Genomic DNA, 18,312 nt, shown 5'->3' on the forward strand with positions numbered 1-18,312 from the left:
CATTTGCCGGCATTTTCAGTAGGAGTGACGCTCATTTGCCGGCTTTGTCAGTAGGAGTGATGCCCATTTGCCGGCATTTTCAGTTGGAGTGACGCCCACTTGCCGGCATTTTCAGTGGGAGTGACGCCCATTTGCCAGCATTTTCAGTAGGAGTGATGCCCATTTGCCGGCATTTTCAGGGGGAGTGACGCCCATTTGCCGGCATTTTCAGTGGGAGTGACGCCCATTTGCCAGCATTTTCAGTAGGAGTGACGCCCATTTGCTGGCATTTTCACTAGGAGTGACGCCCATTTGCCGGCATTGTCAGTTGGAGTGACGCCCATTTGCTGGGATTGTCACTAGGAGTGACGCCCATTTGCCGGTATTGTCAGTAGGAGTGACACCCACTTGCCGGCATTTTCAACAGGAGTGACGCCCATTTGCTGACATTGTCAGTAGGAGTGACACACATTTGCCGGCATTGTCACTAGGAGTGACGCCCTTTTGCTGGCATTGTCAGTAGGAGTGACGCCCATTTGCTGGCATTGTCAGTAGAAGTGACGCCCATTTGCTGGCATTGTCAGTAGGAGTGATGCCCATTTGCCAGCATTTTCAGTCGGAGTGACGCACACTTGCCGGCATTTTCAGTAAGAGTGACGCCCATTTGCTGGCATTTTCAGTCGGAGTGACGCACATTTGCCGGCATTTTCAGTCGGAGTGACGCACATTTGCCGGCATTTTCAGTGGGAGTGACGCCCATTTGCTGGCATTTTCAGTAGGAGTGACGCCCATTTGCTGGCATTTTCAGTCCGAGTGACGCCCATTTGCCGGCATTTTCAGTTGGAGTGACGCCCATTTGCCGGCATTGTCAGTAGGAGTGACGCCCATTTGCCGGCATTGTCAGGAGGAATGACCCCTATTTGCTGGCATTTTCAGTAGGAGTGACGCCCATTTGCCGGCATTGTCAGTAGGAGTAACGCCCATTTCCTGGCATTGTCAGTAGGAGTGACGCCCATTTGCTGGCATTGTCAGTAGGAGTGACGCCCATTTGCTGGCATTGTCAGTAGGAGTGACGCCCATTTGCTGGCATTGACAGTAGGAGTGTCGACCATTTGCCGGCATTGTCACGAGGAGTGACGCCCATTTGCCGGCATCGTCATGAGGAGTGACGCCCATTTGCAGGCATTGCCAGTGGGAGTGACGCCCATTTGCTGGCATTGTCAGTAGGAGTGATGCCCATTTGCCGGCATTGTCACGAGGAGTGACGCACATTTGCCGGCATTGTCAGTGGGAGTGACGCCCACTTGCCGGCATTTTCAGGAGGAGTGATGTCCATTTGCTGGCATTTTCAGTTGGAGTGACGCACACTTGCCGGCATTTTCAGTGGGAGTGATGCCCATTTGCCAGCATTTTCAGTAGGAGTGACGCCCATTTACTGGCATTTTCAGTATAAGTGACGCCCATTTGCCGGCATTGTCAGTAGGAGTGACCCCTATTTGCTGGCATTGTCAGTTGGAGTGACGCCCATTTGCCGGCATTTTCAGTAGGAGTGACGCCCATTTGCCGGCTTTGCCAGTAGGAGTGATGGCCATTTGCCGGCATTTTCAGTTGGAGTGACGCCCACTTGCCGGCATTTTCAGTGGGAGTGACGCCCATTTGCCAGCATTTTCAGGAGGAGTGATGCCCATTTGCCGGCATTTTCAGTGGGAAGCGACGCCCATTTGCCGGCATTGTCAGTAGGAGTGACGCCCACTTGCCGGCATTTTCAGTCGGAGTGACGCCCATTAGCCGGCATTTTCAGGGGGAGTGACGCCCATTTGCTGGCATTTTCAGTGGGAGTGACGCCCATTTGCCAGCATTTTCAGTAGGAGTGACGCCCATTTGCCGGCATTGTCAGTAGGAGTGACCCCTATTTGCTGGCATTGTCAGTTGGAGTGACGCCCATTTGCCGGCCTTTTCAGTAGGAGTGATGCCCATTTGCCAGCATTGTCAGTAGGAGTGACCCCCTATTTGCCGGCATTTTCAGTAGGAGTGACGCCCATTTGCCGGCATTGTCAGTAGGAGTGACGCCCACTTGCCGGCATTGTCAGTAGGAGTGACGCCCATTTGCTGGCATTGTCAGTAGAAGTGACGCCCATTTGCTGGCATTGTCAGTAGGAGTGATGCCCATTTGCCAGCATTTTCAGTCGGAGTGACGCACACTTGCCGGCATTTTCAGTAAGAGTGACGCCCATTTGCTGGCATTGTCAGTAGGAGTGACGCCCATTTGCTGGCATTGTCAGTAGGAGTGACGCCCATTTGCTGGCATTGTCAGTAGGAGTGACACCCATTTGCTGGCATTTTCAGTCGGAGTGACGCCCATTTGCCAGCATTTTCAGTCAGAGTGACGCCCATTTGCCGACATTGTCAGTCGGAGTGAGGCCCATTTGCCGGCATTTTCAATGGGAGTGACGCCCACTTGCCGGCATTGTCAGTAGGAGTGACGCCCATTTGCCAGCATTTTCAGTGGGAGTGACGCACATTTGCCGGCATTTTCAGTGGGAGTGACGCCCATTTGCTGGCATTTTCATTAGGAGTGACGCCCATTTGCTGGCATTGTCAGTCGTAGTGACGCCCATTTGCTGGCATTTTCAGTCGGAGTGACGCCCATTTGCCGGCATTTTCAGTTGGAGTGATGCCCATTTGCCGGCATTGTCAGTAGGAGTGACGCCCATTTGCCGGCATTGTCAGTAGGATTGACCCCTATTTGCCGGCATTGTCAGTAGGAGTGACCCCTATTTGCTGGCATTGTCAGTAGGAGTGACCCCTATTTGCTGGCATTTTCAGGAGGAGTGAGGCCCATTTGCCGGCATTGTCATGAGGAGTGACGCCCATTTGCCGGCATTGTTAGTGGGAGAGACGCCCACTTGCCGGCATTTTCAGTAGGAGTGACGCCCATTTGCTGGCATTGTAAGTAGGAGTGATGCCCATTTGCCAGCATTGTCAGTAGGAGTGACCCCTATTTGCTGGCATTGTCAGTAGGAGTGACACCCATTTGCCGGCATTTTCAGTGGGAGTGACGCCCATTTCCCGGCATTGTCAGTAGGAGTGACGCCCATTTGCTGGCATTGTCAGTAGGAGTGACGCCCATTTGCTGGCATTGTCAGTAGGAGTGACGCGCATTTGCTGGCATTGTCAGTAGGAGTGACGACCATTTGCTGGCATTGTCAGTAGGATGACGCCCATTTGGTGGCATTGTCAGTAGGAGTGACGCCCATTTGCTGGCATTTTCAGTAGGAGTGACGCCCATTTGCTGGCATTGTCAGTAGGAGTGATGCCCATTTGCTGGCATTGTCAGTAGGAGTGACGCCCATTTGCCGGCATTTTCAGTCGGAGTGACGCACACTTGCCGGCATTTTCAGTAAGACTGACGCCCATTTGCTGGCATTGTCAGTAGGAGTAACGCCCATTTGCCAGCATTGTCAGTAGGAGTGACGCCCATTTGCTGGCATTGACAGTAGGAGTGACCCCTATTTGCTGGCATTTTCAGGAGGAGTGACACCGATTTGCCGGCATTGTCATGAGGAGTGACGCCCATTTGCCGGCATTTTCAGTCGAAGTGACGAACATTTGCCGGCATTTTCATGAGGAGTGACGCCCATTTGCCAGCATTTTCAGTAGAAGTGACGCCCATTTGCCGGCATTGTCAGTAGGAGTGACCCCTATTTGCTGGCATTGTCAGTTGGAGTGACGCCCATTTGCCGGCATTTTCAGTAGGAGTGACGCCCATTTGCCGGCTTTGTCAGTAGGAGTGATGCCCATTTGCCGGCATTTTCAGTTGGAGTGACGCCCACTTGCCGGCATTTTCAGTGGGAGTGACGCCCATTTGCCAGCATTTTCAGTAGGAGTGATGCCCATTTGCCGGCATTTTCAGTGGGAAGCGACGCCCATTTGCCGGCATTGTCAGTAGGAGTGACGCCCACTTGCCGGCATTTTCAGTCGGAGTGACGCCCATTTGCCGGCATTTTCAGGGGGAGTGATGCCCATTTGCCGGCATTTTCAGTGGGAGTGACGCCCATTTGCCAGCATTTTCAGTAGGAGTGACGCCCATTTGCTGGCATTGTCAGTAGGAGTGACGCCCATTTGCTGGCATTGTCAGTAGAAGTGACGCCCATTTGCTGGCATTGTCAGTAGGAGTGATGCCCATTTGCCAGCATTTTCAGTCGGAGTGACGCACACTTGCCGGCATTTTCAGTAAGAGTGACGCCCATTTGCTGGCATTGTCAGTAGGAGTGACGCCCATTTGCTGGCATTGTCAATAGGAGTGACGTCCATTTGCTGGCATTGTCAGTAGGAGTGACGCCCATTTGCCGGCATTGTCAGTCGGAGTGACACCCATTTGCTCCTCCCACGATGGATGGGAGATTCACCCTGAAACACCTGGTGGAGAAAAGGTTGGCGGGTACAGGGTGAAATGGAATTGGGATTTGTGGAGCTGGAGAAGGCCTACGACACTGTCCCAAGAGAGATGGTGATGGCAACACTGAGATGGATGGGAGTAAAGGTAGCAGAAGTTATGTTGGTGTAAGGGATGTACAAGGGAATGAAAGGAAGAGTTTTGGTTGGTCCTGTGATGTTGGAGGAGTTCAGCGTGAACATCGGTTTGAGGCAGGGAAGCGCTCTCAGCCCACTCCTGTTTGTCATGGTGATGGAATTGGTAAGGAGGAAGGGTAAACATGATGGGAATTCTGGTGAAGATGTTGTATGCGGATGATCTGGCTGTTGTGGTGGAGAGTAGGCGGGAGATGCAGGAAGTACTGGGGGAGTGGAAGGAAGCATTTGGGAAGCATGGGCTGAAGATGAGCATGGAGACGACTGAGGTGATATGGGTCGGGCAGCAAAGAAAATAAATGAATATCAGTTTAGAGGGGAAGGAGATCAGACAGGGAAATCGGTTTGAGTATCTGGGGGAACAGTGACCGTGGATGCTAAGTCGAAGTGTTACGGATTCGGCACGTATTATTATTATTGCTGTTATTATTATTATTGTGGGTTCTAATTATTATGGGTATTGTTGTTTCAGGGAAATGGTTATTGTGGTTAAAAGGTTAAAAGCGCTCATGATAAAAATGAGACAGGAAATCGGATCGTGACCCGGAAGAGAAAAAGAGGGAAGAAGAAGAAGCTGTGAGGAGGGAAAGGCGTGCTGAAAAAGCTCCGTACCTAGCCTGGTCGAGCATACATGGCGAGTGAACTTTGAGTCCTTGCAAGGGATCTCAGGCCATCGGTGTTATCGCCGGAGTTGTGGAAAAGCCTGCGAAGCCAGGTACAAGGGTGAAATTCCGGAGAATCTTCGCCTCAAGGCCGCGGCTCGAGTGAGAGCCGTCCGCCATTTCGTCCCGCGCGCTACCTTCAGCGGAACAGGTTTTGTGTCGTGTCGGGTGGACTTATCCTCCGGTGGTTTGCCGGGGACGGCTGTGCAATAAAGCGGCGTCTGAAGATTGCCCTGCGGTTCGCCGATTGAACGGCAAATGTGTACGCACGCGTCTTTGGAGATTTCCCTTTCTATCGCGAGTGCTGGGTGTTGGACCACGTGACTTCTGTGTCGCTTCGGCCGTCTACGCCTCGGTTGCTCTTGATCGGACATTGGTTCAACGATCGCCGGAGCGCATCAACTTCGCCTTGGAGGGGTACAGAGTCATTGCGGAGGGCTCGGTTCCATTTCCTGGGAGGGCCGTGAGTTTGGGGTTACGTTACCATCTTAAGATATTTATTGTATTGTATTGTATTGTATTATTCCCGTGTGATTTTTAATATATTCTTTTGTTGATAACCATTGGTGTGGTTTCCTTATTGATTTGGATTGTTTCCTTTGAGGATTTCATGGATGGTTTCAGTAGTGATTGATTTCGACATGGAATAACATCTACATCTTTCTGCCGGGGTTCCTCTCGGGGTTCGGTGGTTACCGAGACCAGGAGATTGCAGAGGACCCCGTAACAGAAATTGGGGGCTCGTCCAATTGACTCGTGGGCTCGAAATTGGGTCTGCGTCCGGGATATAAAATTCCCTAGATTTAGTCCGGGGAAGAATTCCCAAACATTCCCAGAATTCCCAAATTTGGAACTTGTTCCAACATTCCCAATTTTTTCAAAAAAAAAAAAAAATTTTTTTTTTTTTTTTACATTTCTTGTGTGAAGGTTAACAGGTGTTAACAATAGTCACCATGGAGTTTGACGCAGAGAGGTTTGCAGTGACCCCTAGTGAAGCACAGTTCAGAGCGTTAGTAAAATCGGGCCTCTGGAAATTGGCCAAACATTTTAGCTTGGAGGTCCGAACTAATATGAAGAAGGCAGAGATGCAGACAGTGGTGCTACAATCTATGGTGGGATTAGGAACATGGGAAGAGGTAGCCTGCGATTGGTTACCAGAAGAACAAGAAAATGTGGAGCTCCGGAAACTGAAGATGCAATTACAGAGCCAGGAAAGGGAAAAAGCAGAGGAAAGGAAAGCAGAAAAGGAAAGAGCAGAACAGGAAAGAGAACTCCAGGAAAGGTTAGAAGAAAAAAAAGCAGAGGAAAGGAGAGTGGAACGAGAACTCCAGGAAAGGTTAAAAGCAGAGGAAAGGAAAGCAGAAGAGAGAAGAGAAGAGAAACAAGCAGAGGAAAGGAGAGTTGAAAGAGAACTCCAGGAAAGGTTAGAGGAGAAAAAAGCAGAGGAGAGAAAAGCCGACAGGGAGTTAAGGGACCGTGAAATGGCGCTTCAGCAGGAAATTAGACTCAAGGAGCAGGATGTAATGAGAGAACGAGGAGAGGTACCATCCATGCCGACTGGTTCGACAACTAGTCAGAACACCTGGGATGTTGGCAGACATGTGAGGCTGGTTCCACCCTTCAATGAAAAGGAGGTAGCAAAAAAAATTTCACACTTTGAGAAGGTGGCTCAACTGCTAAACTGGCCTGAGGGGTCCTGGACCATATTAGTGCAAAGTGTTCTGGTGGGTAAAGCTCAAGATATTTATTCGGCTTTACCGATTGACCAATGTGCAGATTATGAGATTTTGAAGAAAAACATTCTCAAGGCCTATGAATTGGTCCTGGAAGCTTACCGGCAAAAATTCCGGAATGCCAGGAGGAGGGAGAGTGAGACCCATGTGGAGTTTGCCAGAATGAAAGAAACCATGTTTGATAGGTGGTGTGATTCAAAAGGGGTTGGGAAAGACTTCGAACTATTGCGGCAATTGATCCTGGTGGAGGAATTCCAACAGTGTGTCCACGAGGACATTAAAGTTCATCTGGAGGAAAGGAAAGTACCAAAGCTGTATGAGGCAGCAACCATGGCAGATGACTATGCCTTAACACACAGGATGGGGTTCCACAAACCGAACTTCTCGCCCAGACCTAGCCAGGGGAGCTAACGTACGTCAGGGGCGGAGAACGAAAATTCATGGGGGCGGCCTTGAGATGAAAATGAGGACCACTCTGATACCACGACTTCTAGAAATCAGAAGACTGCGGTTCCAAGACAGACCTATCGTCCGGGGGGCTCAAGGAAGACCGCCGCCCCCATGCCTTGGCAGACCACGAAGTTCTCCTCCGGGCCTACTTGCGCTTTTTGCCATAAACCTGGACACTTGATGTCCCACTGTTATGCTCTGGGAAAGGAAAATCATGAGCGGAGTTCGACTAGTACGACTCCAAATGCAATGGCTATTGTGAGAAATCACCCTCAAAAGGGTTACCAACCATTTATTTCAGAGGGGTTTGTGTCACTGGATGGAGCCTCGACTAACCGGAGACCTGTTAGGGTATTGAGGGACACAGGAGCACATCAATCTTTAATGCTTGAAGGCATCTTGCCATTGTCCGAGGAGACGGCAACTGGTGATAGTGTTCGTTTACAGGGGATTGGTGGCTGTGTTAGTGCTCCACTTCATGTCATCCATTTGGAGTCCGATTTGGTCAGGACCGGTCACCGTCGGTTTACAAGCCACTCTTCCTGTAGAAGGAGTATCTTTTGTTATCGGGAATGATTTGGCCGGTGGCCAAGTTTCTGGTAACCCGATGTTTGTTGAAAAGCCTAGTAGGAAGCGCCCTGAAGAGAAGAGGAAATACCCTGAAACTAAGTGTCAGCACACGCACATCAGGGATGGAGGCAATATTGGCATGCTCTTTGTAGGGAGACTGAACTTCAAAACAAAGGAAGATGTTCTGGAGTCTGCCTTCAGCAAATATGGACCGCTTTTGGAAGTGCTGCTGATAAAAGACAGGGAGACACAAAAGTCAAGAGGGTTTGGCTTTGTCACGTTTGAAAACTCAAAGGACGCCAGAGTTGCAGAAAAGGATCTGAATAGCAAGGAGTTTGATGGTCGGACCATCACAGTAGGGAAGGCATTTCCTCGGGGTCGAGGGGGCTACAGAGGAGGACCACTGAGTAGTAGTGGTGGTGGCCGCAATCGATATTATTATGGAGGCTTCCAGAGTTATGGCAGCTCCCGAAGGAAGGATTATCAGAGCGGTGGCCGAGAAGGAGACCGCCATTCAGGTGACTACTGTGACAAGTGGTCCAACCGTGATTGTTAGGAAAGTTAGAAAGAGTTGAAGCACTGAATGCTGCGGAGCAGCCGAGCCAAGATTCCTACACGGATGAACCGTGAACGCCACGTTCCTAAAGGCGTCCATGTAGTGAATATGTCCAGGCCTCACCACCCAACCACCATGGAACCTGGCTCTCAGCTTGGCCTCCTGGGAAAAGTGCTATCGATTTGCTTGACTTTGGATTTTTGATCAACCCCTTAACCTTCATTCAAAAGAAACTAAAAGTAAAAATCAGAGGTTGATGAGATGGAGTTTGGTTTTGCAGGGGTTCCACTTGGAAATTGAACATGTAAAGGGAAGGCACAATGTCGTTGCTGATGCCTTGACCAGAGGGAATTAACGTTGGAAATCTCTGTGGGTTGTGTGAAATCTTGTTACTTTATTTCTGGGGAAATATTGATTGTTGTTGCTCACGGGAATTGATGATTTGGTTGTGAGTTTACTTTTGTTGGTTTAAAGAGTTTGCCGGCAAAGAAAGTTTCGCTGTGTTCAAACTTTCTTTCTTGAGGGGTGGAAGTGTTACGGATTCGGCATGTATTATTATTATTGCTGTTATTATTATTATTGTGGGTTCTAAGTATTATGGGTATTGTTGTTTAACGGAAATGGTTATTGTGGTTAAAAGATTAAAAGCGCTCATGATAAAAATGAGACAGGAAATCGGATCGTGCCCGGAAGAGAAAAAGAGGGAAGAAGAAGAAGTCATGAGGAGGGAAAGGCGTGCTGAAAAAGCTCCGTACCTAGCCTGGTCGAGCGTACATGGCGAGTGAACTTTGAGTCCTTGCAAGGAATCTCGGGCCATCGGTGTTATCGCCGGAGTTGTGGAAAAGCCTGCGAAGCCAGGTACAAGTGTGAAATTCCGGAGAATCTTCGCCTCAAGGCCGCGGCTCGAGTGAGAGCCGTCCGCCATTTTGTCCCGCGCGCTACCTTCAGCAGAACAGGTTTTGTGTCGTGTCGGGTGGGCTTATCCTCCGGTGGTTTGCCGGGGACGGCTGTGCAATAAAGCGGCGTCTGAAGATTGCCCTGCGGTTCGCTGATTGAACGGCAAATGTGTACGCGCGCGTCTTTGGAGATTTCCCTTTCTACCGCGAGTGCTGGGTGTTGGACCACGTGACTTCTGTGTCGCTTCGGCCGTCTACGCCTCAGCTGCTCTTGATCGGACATTGGTTCAACAATTGCCGGAGCGCATCAACTTCGCCTTGGAGGGGTATAGAGACATTGCGGAGGGCTCGGTTCCATTTCCTGGGAGGGCCGTAAGTTTGGGGTTACGTTCCCATCTTAAGATATTTATTGTATTGTATTATTCCCGTGTGATTTTTAATATATTCTTTTGTTGATAACCATTGGTGTGGTTTCCTTATTGATTTGGATTGTTTCCTTTGAGGATTTCAGGGATGGTTTCAGTAGTGATTGATTTCGACATGGAATAACATCTATATCTTTCTGCCAGGGTTCCTCTCGGGGTTCGGGGGATACCGAGACCAGGAGATTTTGCTGTGTACCCCGTAACAGAAGGCAGAGGTGCAGAGGATTCAGGTTGGTGCAAATGTGTGGAGGAGGGAGTAATGGCACACAGAAAGATTTCAAGGAAATTAAAAGGAAAGGTTCTAATGTCATGTGTATTGCAGGCCTACCTTTACGATTTGGAGGTGGTGGCACTGACAGAGATACAACAACAGAGGCTGCAGGTTTGCGATAACAACTGGGTCAGGAAGTTGTGGGAGTGAAGAGGGTGGATAGAAGGAGAGTGGATGAACTGAGGGAGAAGATTTGCATCCAGATGAGCTTGACGAGGAGATTGGTGAAATTCCGGCTGAGATGGGCTGGACACTTGGTGCGGATATGGGAAGTGAGAATGGAAAAGGGAGCGGATAGCTTGACGGATCAAGATAGGAGGAGAAAAGACATAGACCATGGTTGAGATGGGAGGATTGTGTGCGGAGGGATAACAGTAAGGTGGGGGGTGGTTGGAGAGTGGAGAGAGTTGGCCGAGGACAGAGGGTAGTGGAGGAGTATCGTGGTCTAGGCAGGGCTGGAGCTTGGTACCATCAGAAGGGAAGAAGAAGAGAAGAGGAAGAAGAGTCGCATCAATGCAAAACAAAAAGGCATTAGGATACTGTTGCTTCATGTTATAATCCCTAGCTCGTAAATCAGGATTCTTACGATCATTCCATGCTTCAGGGCCTGCATGGAGTAAAATCCAGCAATTCCATAGTGGTTTGAACCTGGAAAGAATCACAAGAATAAAATAAAAATAATCAATCATTAGAAAAAAATAAAAAATATAAAAATCACATTTGTATTGGTTATGACCAACCCATTCATAAAGGGCCTGGTCAGTCATTACTAGTTTGATCCATTTTGATCAGTCCTCACAGTCACACCTTTGGCTACTACCCAGCCAATGCCGGCCTCCTGGGCCTTTTGAATGGCCAAGTTCATGCAGAAATTCCCAACCACAGGGCCCAGGAGATTTCTCCCGTCCACCAGTGCTGTAGCTGCAGTCTCTTTCTCAATAATTGGTTCTCCCTGAGCAGAGCAGATCCCCGTCTGAATGTCCTTCACGTACATATCTGAACGGTCAAGGGGAAGGTAGACAGGTTTCACCATGTTCTGGGCATTTCAAGCGAAGCTTCTTCAAGGTATCTGTCTGCTTTGAGATGCAACACAATGCAAATAAGGGGCAAACAAAGGAAATCAAACGAGCTGGAGATGCTCAAATTAAGAAATACGAGTAAATTGACATTTCAAAAAGGATTACAAAAGATTCTCCAACAAAATGCACTTCATCTGCATTCTCCGTAGCACTCCTTGCAGTATTTAAGGAGTTTGCAACCGATCCACGTTTAAAATTAATTTAGGTATCTGTGGACGCAGTGTTCGATAACCAACTGCGTCCTCACCCAAGCGGTTGAGTCCGTGGCTGAAATGCCCCCTGTAATCTCCCTCCACCAGCACGTCGGCAAGAGCTTTGGCGTGTGCTGCGTTGCTGCCCGCAGCCTCCATGCATTGCTGGATGAAATGAGCTGCATCGCTCTTGCTCACATGGCATCTGTGAAACACACTCAGCATATCAAATTGAAAAAGGGGGCTTGCAGTGCACAACTGTACAATGTACAAACAACTAACCAGCCGAATGTACATGCCAAGGACAGGGAAGGTGTAGGTGGATATCTAGAGTGTGAAGGATCATCTCGGAGGCAAATAATGCAAAGTCGGTGCAGCAGGAAGCATTCGCGAGCTGTGAGCAACTCGAGAAGCAAGAGCGCGTGAAACCAAACCGAGGACGGTGGAGCGCTCCGAGAGGTTGTGGGTTTAAATCCGGCTGAAGGACTTGCATTCTAAACTGCAAACCGAGCTCGTCCCAACAAAATTATCAGATAAAGATCAGAATGTAAGCACAAAGACTCATTGATGTCCTTTAAGGAAGGTGACACGATGTACCACGCCCAACCTGTTTACTCGGAGAAAGCAATGTGGGATTGGGATGGACCCGAAACTGCTACCAATGGAAAAAGGCAGAACTGTCTGGGTTTAGGGGTTCATGGATTGCACAATCTCAATGCTCCCATACTCATTAACCCCAAATTCTCTCATAACCGTAAACCCTCTCATATCACCCCAACTTTTTAATAAGATCCAGAATCAGAATGTTCCACATTCTTCTGCTTAAAGATTGTGTTTACGCACGGGCTGCACATGTGGAAGCATTGCTGGAACACAAGCTCCAAATATTTCAAATCCTCCTCAGAAGCCAAAATGATCACACAACCCTCCTGCCCCCCATCCTGCTCCCCAGCCCTGCTACTCCAGCAAACACTCAAGAAAAGCAGCACTCCCCCTGGTCACGTGAGCAAAGCGATGCTTCCCCCAACCCCACGATGCTTCCCCGGCCACACAAATGCTTCCCCGGCCACACGATGCTTCCCTGGCCATTCCAGTAAAGCAACACTCCCCCTGATCACACGAGCAAAGCGATGCTTCCCCCAGCCACACGATGCTTCCCCGGCCACACGATGCTTCCCCGGGCACTCCAGGAAAGCAACACTCCCCATGGTCACGCGAGCAAAGCAATGCTTCCCCCGACCACACGATGCTTCCCCGGCCACACGATGCTTCCCCGGGCACTCCAGGAAAGCAACACTCCCCATGGTCACGCGAGCAAAGCAATGCTTCCCCCGACCACACGATGCTTCCCCGGCCACTCCCGGAAAGGATCGCTCACCCTGGTCACGCGAGCAAAGCGATGCTTCCCCCGGCCACACGATGCTTCCCCGGCCACACGATGCTTCCCCCAGCCACACGATGCTTCCCCAGCCATTCCAGTAAAGCAACATTCCCCCTGGTCACACGAGCAAAACGATGCTTCCCCCAGCCACACGATGCTTCCCCGGCCACACGATGCTTCCCCGGCCACACGATGCTTCCCCGGCCACACGATGCTTCCCCGGCCACACGATGCTTCCCCAGCGACACGATGCTTTCCCGGCCATTCCAGTAAAGCAACACTCCCCCTGGTCACACAAGCAAAGCGATGCTTCCCCCAGCCACACGATGCTTCCCCGGCCACACAAAGCTTCCCCGGCCACACATTGCTTCCCCAGCCACACGATGCTTCCCCGGCCACACGATGCTTCCCTGGCCACACGATGCTTCCCCGGCCACACAATGCTTCCCCCAGCCACACGATGCTTCCCCGGCCATTCCAGTAAAGCAACACTCCCCCTGGTCACGCGAGCAAAGCGATGCTTCTCCCGGCCTTACGATGCTTCCCTGGCCACACGATGCTTCCCCGGCCACACTATGCTTCCCCGGCCACACGATGCTTCCCCGGCCACACGATGCTTCCCCGGCCACACGATGCTTCCCCCGGCCACACGATGCTTCCCCGGCCACACGATGCTTCCCCCAGCCACACGATGCTTCCCCGGCCATTCCAGTAAAGCAACACTCCCCCTGGTCACACGAGCAAAGCGATGCTTCTCCCGGCCACACGATGCTTCCCCGGCCACACGATGCTTCTCCGGCCACTGCAGGAAAGCAGCACTCCCCCTGGTCTCGCGAGCAAAGCGATGCTTCCCCCGGCCACACGATGCTTCCCCGGCCACACGATGCTTCTCCGGCCACTGCAGGAAAGCAGCACTCCCCCTGGTCTCGCGAGCAAAGCGATGCTTCCCCCGGCCACACGATGCTTCCCCGGCCATTCCAGTAAAGCAACACTCCCCCTGGTCACGCATGCAAAGCGATGCTTCCCCGGCCACACAATGCTTCCCCGGCCACTCCAGCAAAGCAATACTCCCCTGCTTCCCCGGCCACTCCATGAAAGCAACGCTCACCTTGGTCACACGAGCAAAACGATGCTTCCCCCAGCCACGCGATGCTTCCCCGGCCACACGATGCTTCCCCGGCCACACGATGCTTCCCCAGTGACACGATGCTTCCCCGGCCATTCCAGTAAAGCAACACTCCCCCTGGTCACACAAGCAAAGTGATGCTTCCCCCAGCCACACGATGCTTCCCCGGCCACACAAAGCTTCCCCGGCCACACATTGCTTCCCCAGCCACACGATGCTTCCCCGGCCACACGATGCTTCCCCGGCCACACCATGCTTCCCCCAGCCACAGGATGCTTCCCCGGTCATTCCAGTAAAGCAACATTCCCCCTGGTCATGCGAGCACAGCGATGCTTCTCCCGGCCACACGATGCTTCCCCGGCCACTGCTGGAAAGCAGCACTCCCCTGCTTCCACGGCCACTCCAGGAAAGCAACGCTCACCCTGGTCACGCGAGCAAAGCGATGCTTCCCCCGGCCACACGATGCTTCCCCGGCCACTCCAAGAAAGCAACACTCCCCCTGGTCACGTGAGCAAAGCGATGCTTCCCCCGGCCACACGATGCTTCCCCGGCCACACGATGTTTCCCCGGCCACTCCAGGAAAGCAGCACTCCCCTGCTTCACTGGCTACTCCATGAAAGCAACGCTCACCCTGGTCACACGAGCAAAGCGATGCTTCCCCCAGCCACACGATTCTTCCCCAGCCATTCCATTAAAGCAACACTGCCCCTGGTCACACGAGCAAAGCGATGCTTCCCCCGGCCACACGATGCTTCCCCGGCCACACGATGCTTCCCCGGCCACTCCAGGAAAGCAACGCTCACCCTGGTCACGCAAGCAAAGCGATGCTTCCCCTGGCCACACGATGCTTCCCCGGCCACACGATGCTTCCCCCAGCCACACGATGCTTCCCCGGCCATTCCAGTAAAGCAACACTCACCCTGGTCACTTGAGCAAAGCGATGCTTCTCCCGGCCTTACGATGCTTCCCCGGCCACACGATGCTTCCCCGGCCACACGATGCTTCCCCGGCCACACGATGCTTCCCCCGGCCACACGATGCTTCCCCGGCCACACGATGCTTCCCCCAGCCACACGATGCTTCCCCGGCCATTCCAGTAAAGCAACACTCCCCCTAGTCACACGAGCAAAGCGATGCTTCTCCCGGCCACACGATGCTTCCCCGGCCACACGATGCTTCTCCGGCCACTGCAGGAAAGCAGCACTCCCCCTGGTCTCGCGAGCAAAGCGATACTTCCCCCGGCCACACGATGCTTCCCCGGCCATTCCAGTAAAGCAACACTCCCCCTGGTCACACATGCAAAGCGATGCTTCCCCGGCCACACGATGCTTCCCCGGCCACACGATGCTTCCCCGGCCACTCCAGCAAAGCAATACTCCCCTGCTTCCCCGGCCACTCCAGGAAAGCAACGCTCCCACTGGTCACGCGAGCCAAGCGATGCTTCCCCGGCCACATGATGCTTCCCCGGCCACACGATGCTTCCCCGGCCATTCCATGAAAGCAACGCTCCCACTGGTCACGCGAGCCAAGCGATGCTTCCCCGGCCACTTCAGCAAAGCAGCACTCCCCTGCTTCCCCGGCCATTCCATGAAAGCAACACTTCCTCTGGTCACGCGAGCAAAGAGATGCTTCCCCCGGCCACGCAATGCAACTTTTAACAATGTTTTACGCAATCGCTGCTATCTCAGCACCTGGTGCATGTAAAGGTACCTGCGCCCCAGTCCAAGCGGAAGAAAACACGTACATATCTTTCCTACTCACGGCAGACCGAGCACGGTCTTTCTATTAAAACATTACCTCGACATTTTCCCCACTTCGGATCGTTGCAAACACCAGCTTTCCAAGCGATTCGATTGTGAAACGGATCCAAAGAACTGTCACACCGCACCCTGCAGTATTGACTGTGGCCCCGCCCACAACGCCGCCCAACAGTTCCACGTGCCACGTCCGAAACGCGTTCGGACAGTGACAACAACAGTGAGTGTAGCTGGAGCAGAACACCCCCTCTGGTTCCGTTATTGTTACGGTACCGATCTTTCGTGTATTCCTTCCTCCCTCGGCTCAACCATGACTGCTTCGCAAACAGTTCAAAGGGCGTCGCTGTACGACTTACTAAACACACACACACACACACACACACACACACACACACACACACACACACACACACACACAGACACACACACACACACATACACAGACACACACACACAAACACACACAAACACACAGACACACACACACACCACACAAACACACACACACACCAAAAACACAAACACACACAAACCTAAACACACACACACAAACAAACACACACACACACACACACACACAAACACGAACACAAACACAAAAAAACACACACACAAACACAAAGACAAAGACAAACACACAAAACACGCACAAACACACACACACACACACGCACAAACACACAAACACACACACACGCGCGCAAAAACACACAAACACGCACAAACACGCACAAACACACACACAAACACGCACAAACACACACACAAGACACCCTTTTAGTACAATGTCTGCACTCCCCTTCAGTACAATGTCTGCACTCCCTTTCAGTACAATGTCTGCACTCCCTTCCTCTCCAGATTCCGTCACAGCTCATTGTTGACACTTTCCATAAACGCTATAGTATGATAAATACTCTAACTCTGGTGTTAGTTCAACGGTTCAGGTGTCTGGCTTGAGATATTAAGGTCCTGTGTTCGAGCCTCTGTCAAACCGTTGAATTAACACCAGGCGGGTTGACTCAGCCTGTCATCCTTCCGAGGTCGGCAAAAGGAGTACAAGATGACTGGTAATGGGGGGGCACCGCATCAGCAGCACAGCTATCAGCTTCCAGAAAAAATGATGCAACCAACATCCACAGGCTGCGTAGGGGAAGGCGGGGCAAGTTGAGCATAGGGGTAAGTTGAGCCACCACCCCCCAGCCAGTTATGAATGAGTCAGACTTTGTGGTGGCGCCATCTATAGATGCCCCATTGCATAACTCCAAATTCTGCCATATTGTTTTCTAAATTGAAACAGAAACCAGTGTTGCAGAGGGAAAAATCAAATTTTCAGCCATAAAAGTAAAAAGGTGTAAAACAGGTAAGTTCACGTTTCTTCCATATGCAGCATCTATCTATAATTCCAGTAATCTCTGTGTGTGTGTGTGTGTCTGTCTGTCTGTATGTATGTATGCGACCGCTGTTTCTCGACAACTACCGGTCCGATATACTTGAAACTTGCCAGGTATATTGCTGGGGACCCGAGGATGTGCCTTTTCAAGGTTTGAAATTAATCGGACAAGTGGTTCCCAAGGTATGGTCACCGTACTCGCAAGCCGTTCGCTTTGCTTTGCGAATGGACCAAACCATTTCATGTAAATAGAGGGGGGGGGGGGGGGGGGTTCTGTGGTCGTTGCGAATGGACCAAACCATTTCATGTAAATAGAGGGGGGGGGGTTCTGTGGTCGTTACTGCCACGTGGTTTCAAAGTTTTTTGTTGTTGTTGTTTGCACGCATGTTTTTTTGCACGCACGTACGGGCAAGCACGTACGGGCGTGCCCGTACGTGCGGGCACGCCCTAGTAGATATAATATGGATATCAGATGACAATTGTTAGTCCAGGTATGTGTCTCCATTCTTGTCATAGACTTTAATACGATGGATGCATAGAATATGTGTGTATGTGGAGACATCTCAGAAAGTTCAGACTGGGGTAAGTTGAGCCAGACCCTGCAGGGCAAGTTGAGCCATGGCTCAACTTGCCCCGTAGGGTCTGGCTCAACTTACCAACTCATGTTGGTGGAGATAATAATAATTAGCATTTATAATGCGCTTTTCCCCAAAGGCTCAAAGCGCTTACAGAATACCATATTATTACCCCGGTCATTGGATGCATTGCACCACACTGGGTGTACCATCTCCACTCCCCGGGGAGCATTCCTTGCCGTGCTTCCATTTCAAGCGCTCCGAGCAAAGCTCGAGCAAATGTGCTGGCAAATCAAGATTTGTGCATTACATTGCTCGGGTTGATGTACTGAATGGAGAGGAATTTCAGTTTGAAGGTGTCTTCCTGCAGAAGGTTGCTGGGAAAGTTGGATCTGACAACCCAGTGTTTGTTCCAAACCCAAAGGATGAAGCAGGATTTGAACTGCAAGACATCGTGCGTAAGCTGCCACAGCCTAAGTGCGTTGGCAGTTCTGCCCGTTGTTCTGGGCAGCTTGTGTTCAATTGTGACTTGTCAGTTTGGCAGCTTAATTGACTTGATTTCTGACATGTTTTAGTTTTAGTTCCAGATCCAAATGATGAAGCTGGCATTGATGAGCAAGATATTGTGCCTTAATTAGTCAGGCAGATAGGTGTATCCATCATAAGAATTGTGGGTTAAAA

At 51.1% G+C, this 18,312-nt stretch overlaps 1 protein-coding gene across 1 annotated transcript in view; it reads right to left on the reverse strand.

Moving 5' to 3' along the window:
* LOC137432578 (putative oxidoreductase YjmC) overlaps positions 1 to 16,477 on the reverse strand; it is a 48,921-nt gene extending 32,444 nt beyond the window's left edge. The window contains exons 1-4 of the mRNA XM_068124619.2: positions 15,707 to 16,477; positions 11,459 to 11,607; positions 10,940 to 11,128; positions 10,719 to 10,780 (exon numbers count right to left, since the gene is read on the reverse strand). Coding sequence (XP_067980720.1) covers positions 10,719 to 10,780; positions 10,940 to 11,128; positions 11,459 to 11,607; positions 15,707 to 15,714 — 408 coding nt within the window. The 5' untranslated portion in view covers positions 15,715 to 16,477. The remainder of the gene's footprint in view (positions 1 to 10,718; positions 10,781 to 10,939; positions 11,129 to 11,458; positions 11,608 to 15,706) is intronic.
* Positions 16,478 to 18,312: the final 1,835 nt, after the last annotated feature.

This window comes from Myxine glutinosa, chromosome 8 (assembly GCF_964187855.1).
Source record: "Myxine glutinosa chromosome 8, kmMyxGlut1.1, whole genome shotgun sequence".
NCBI classification, from domain to species: domain Eukaryota; kingdom Metazoa; phylum Chordata; class Myxini; order Myxiniformes; family Myxinidae; genus Myxine; species Myxine glutinosa.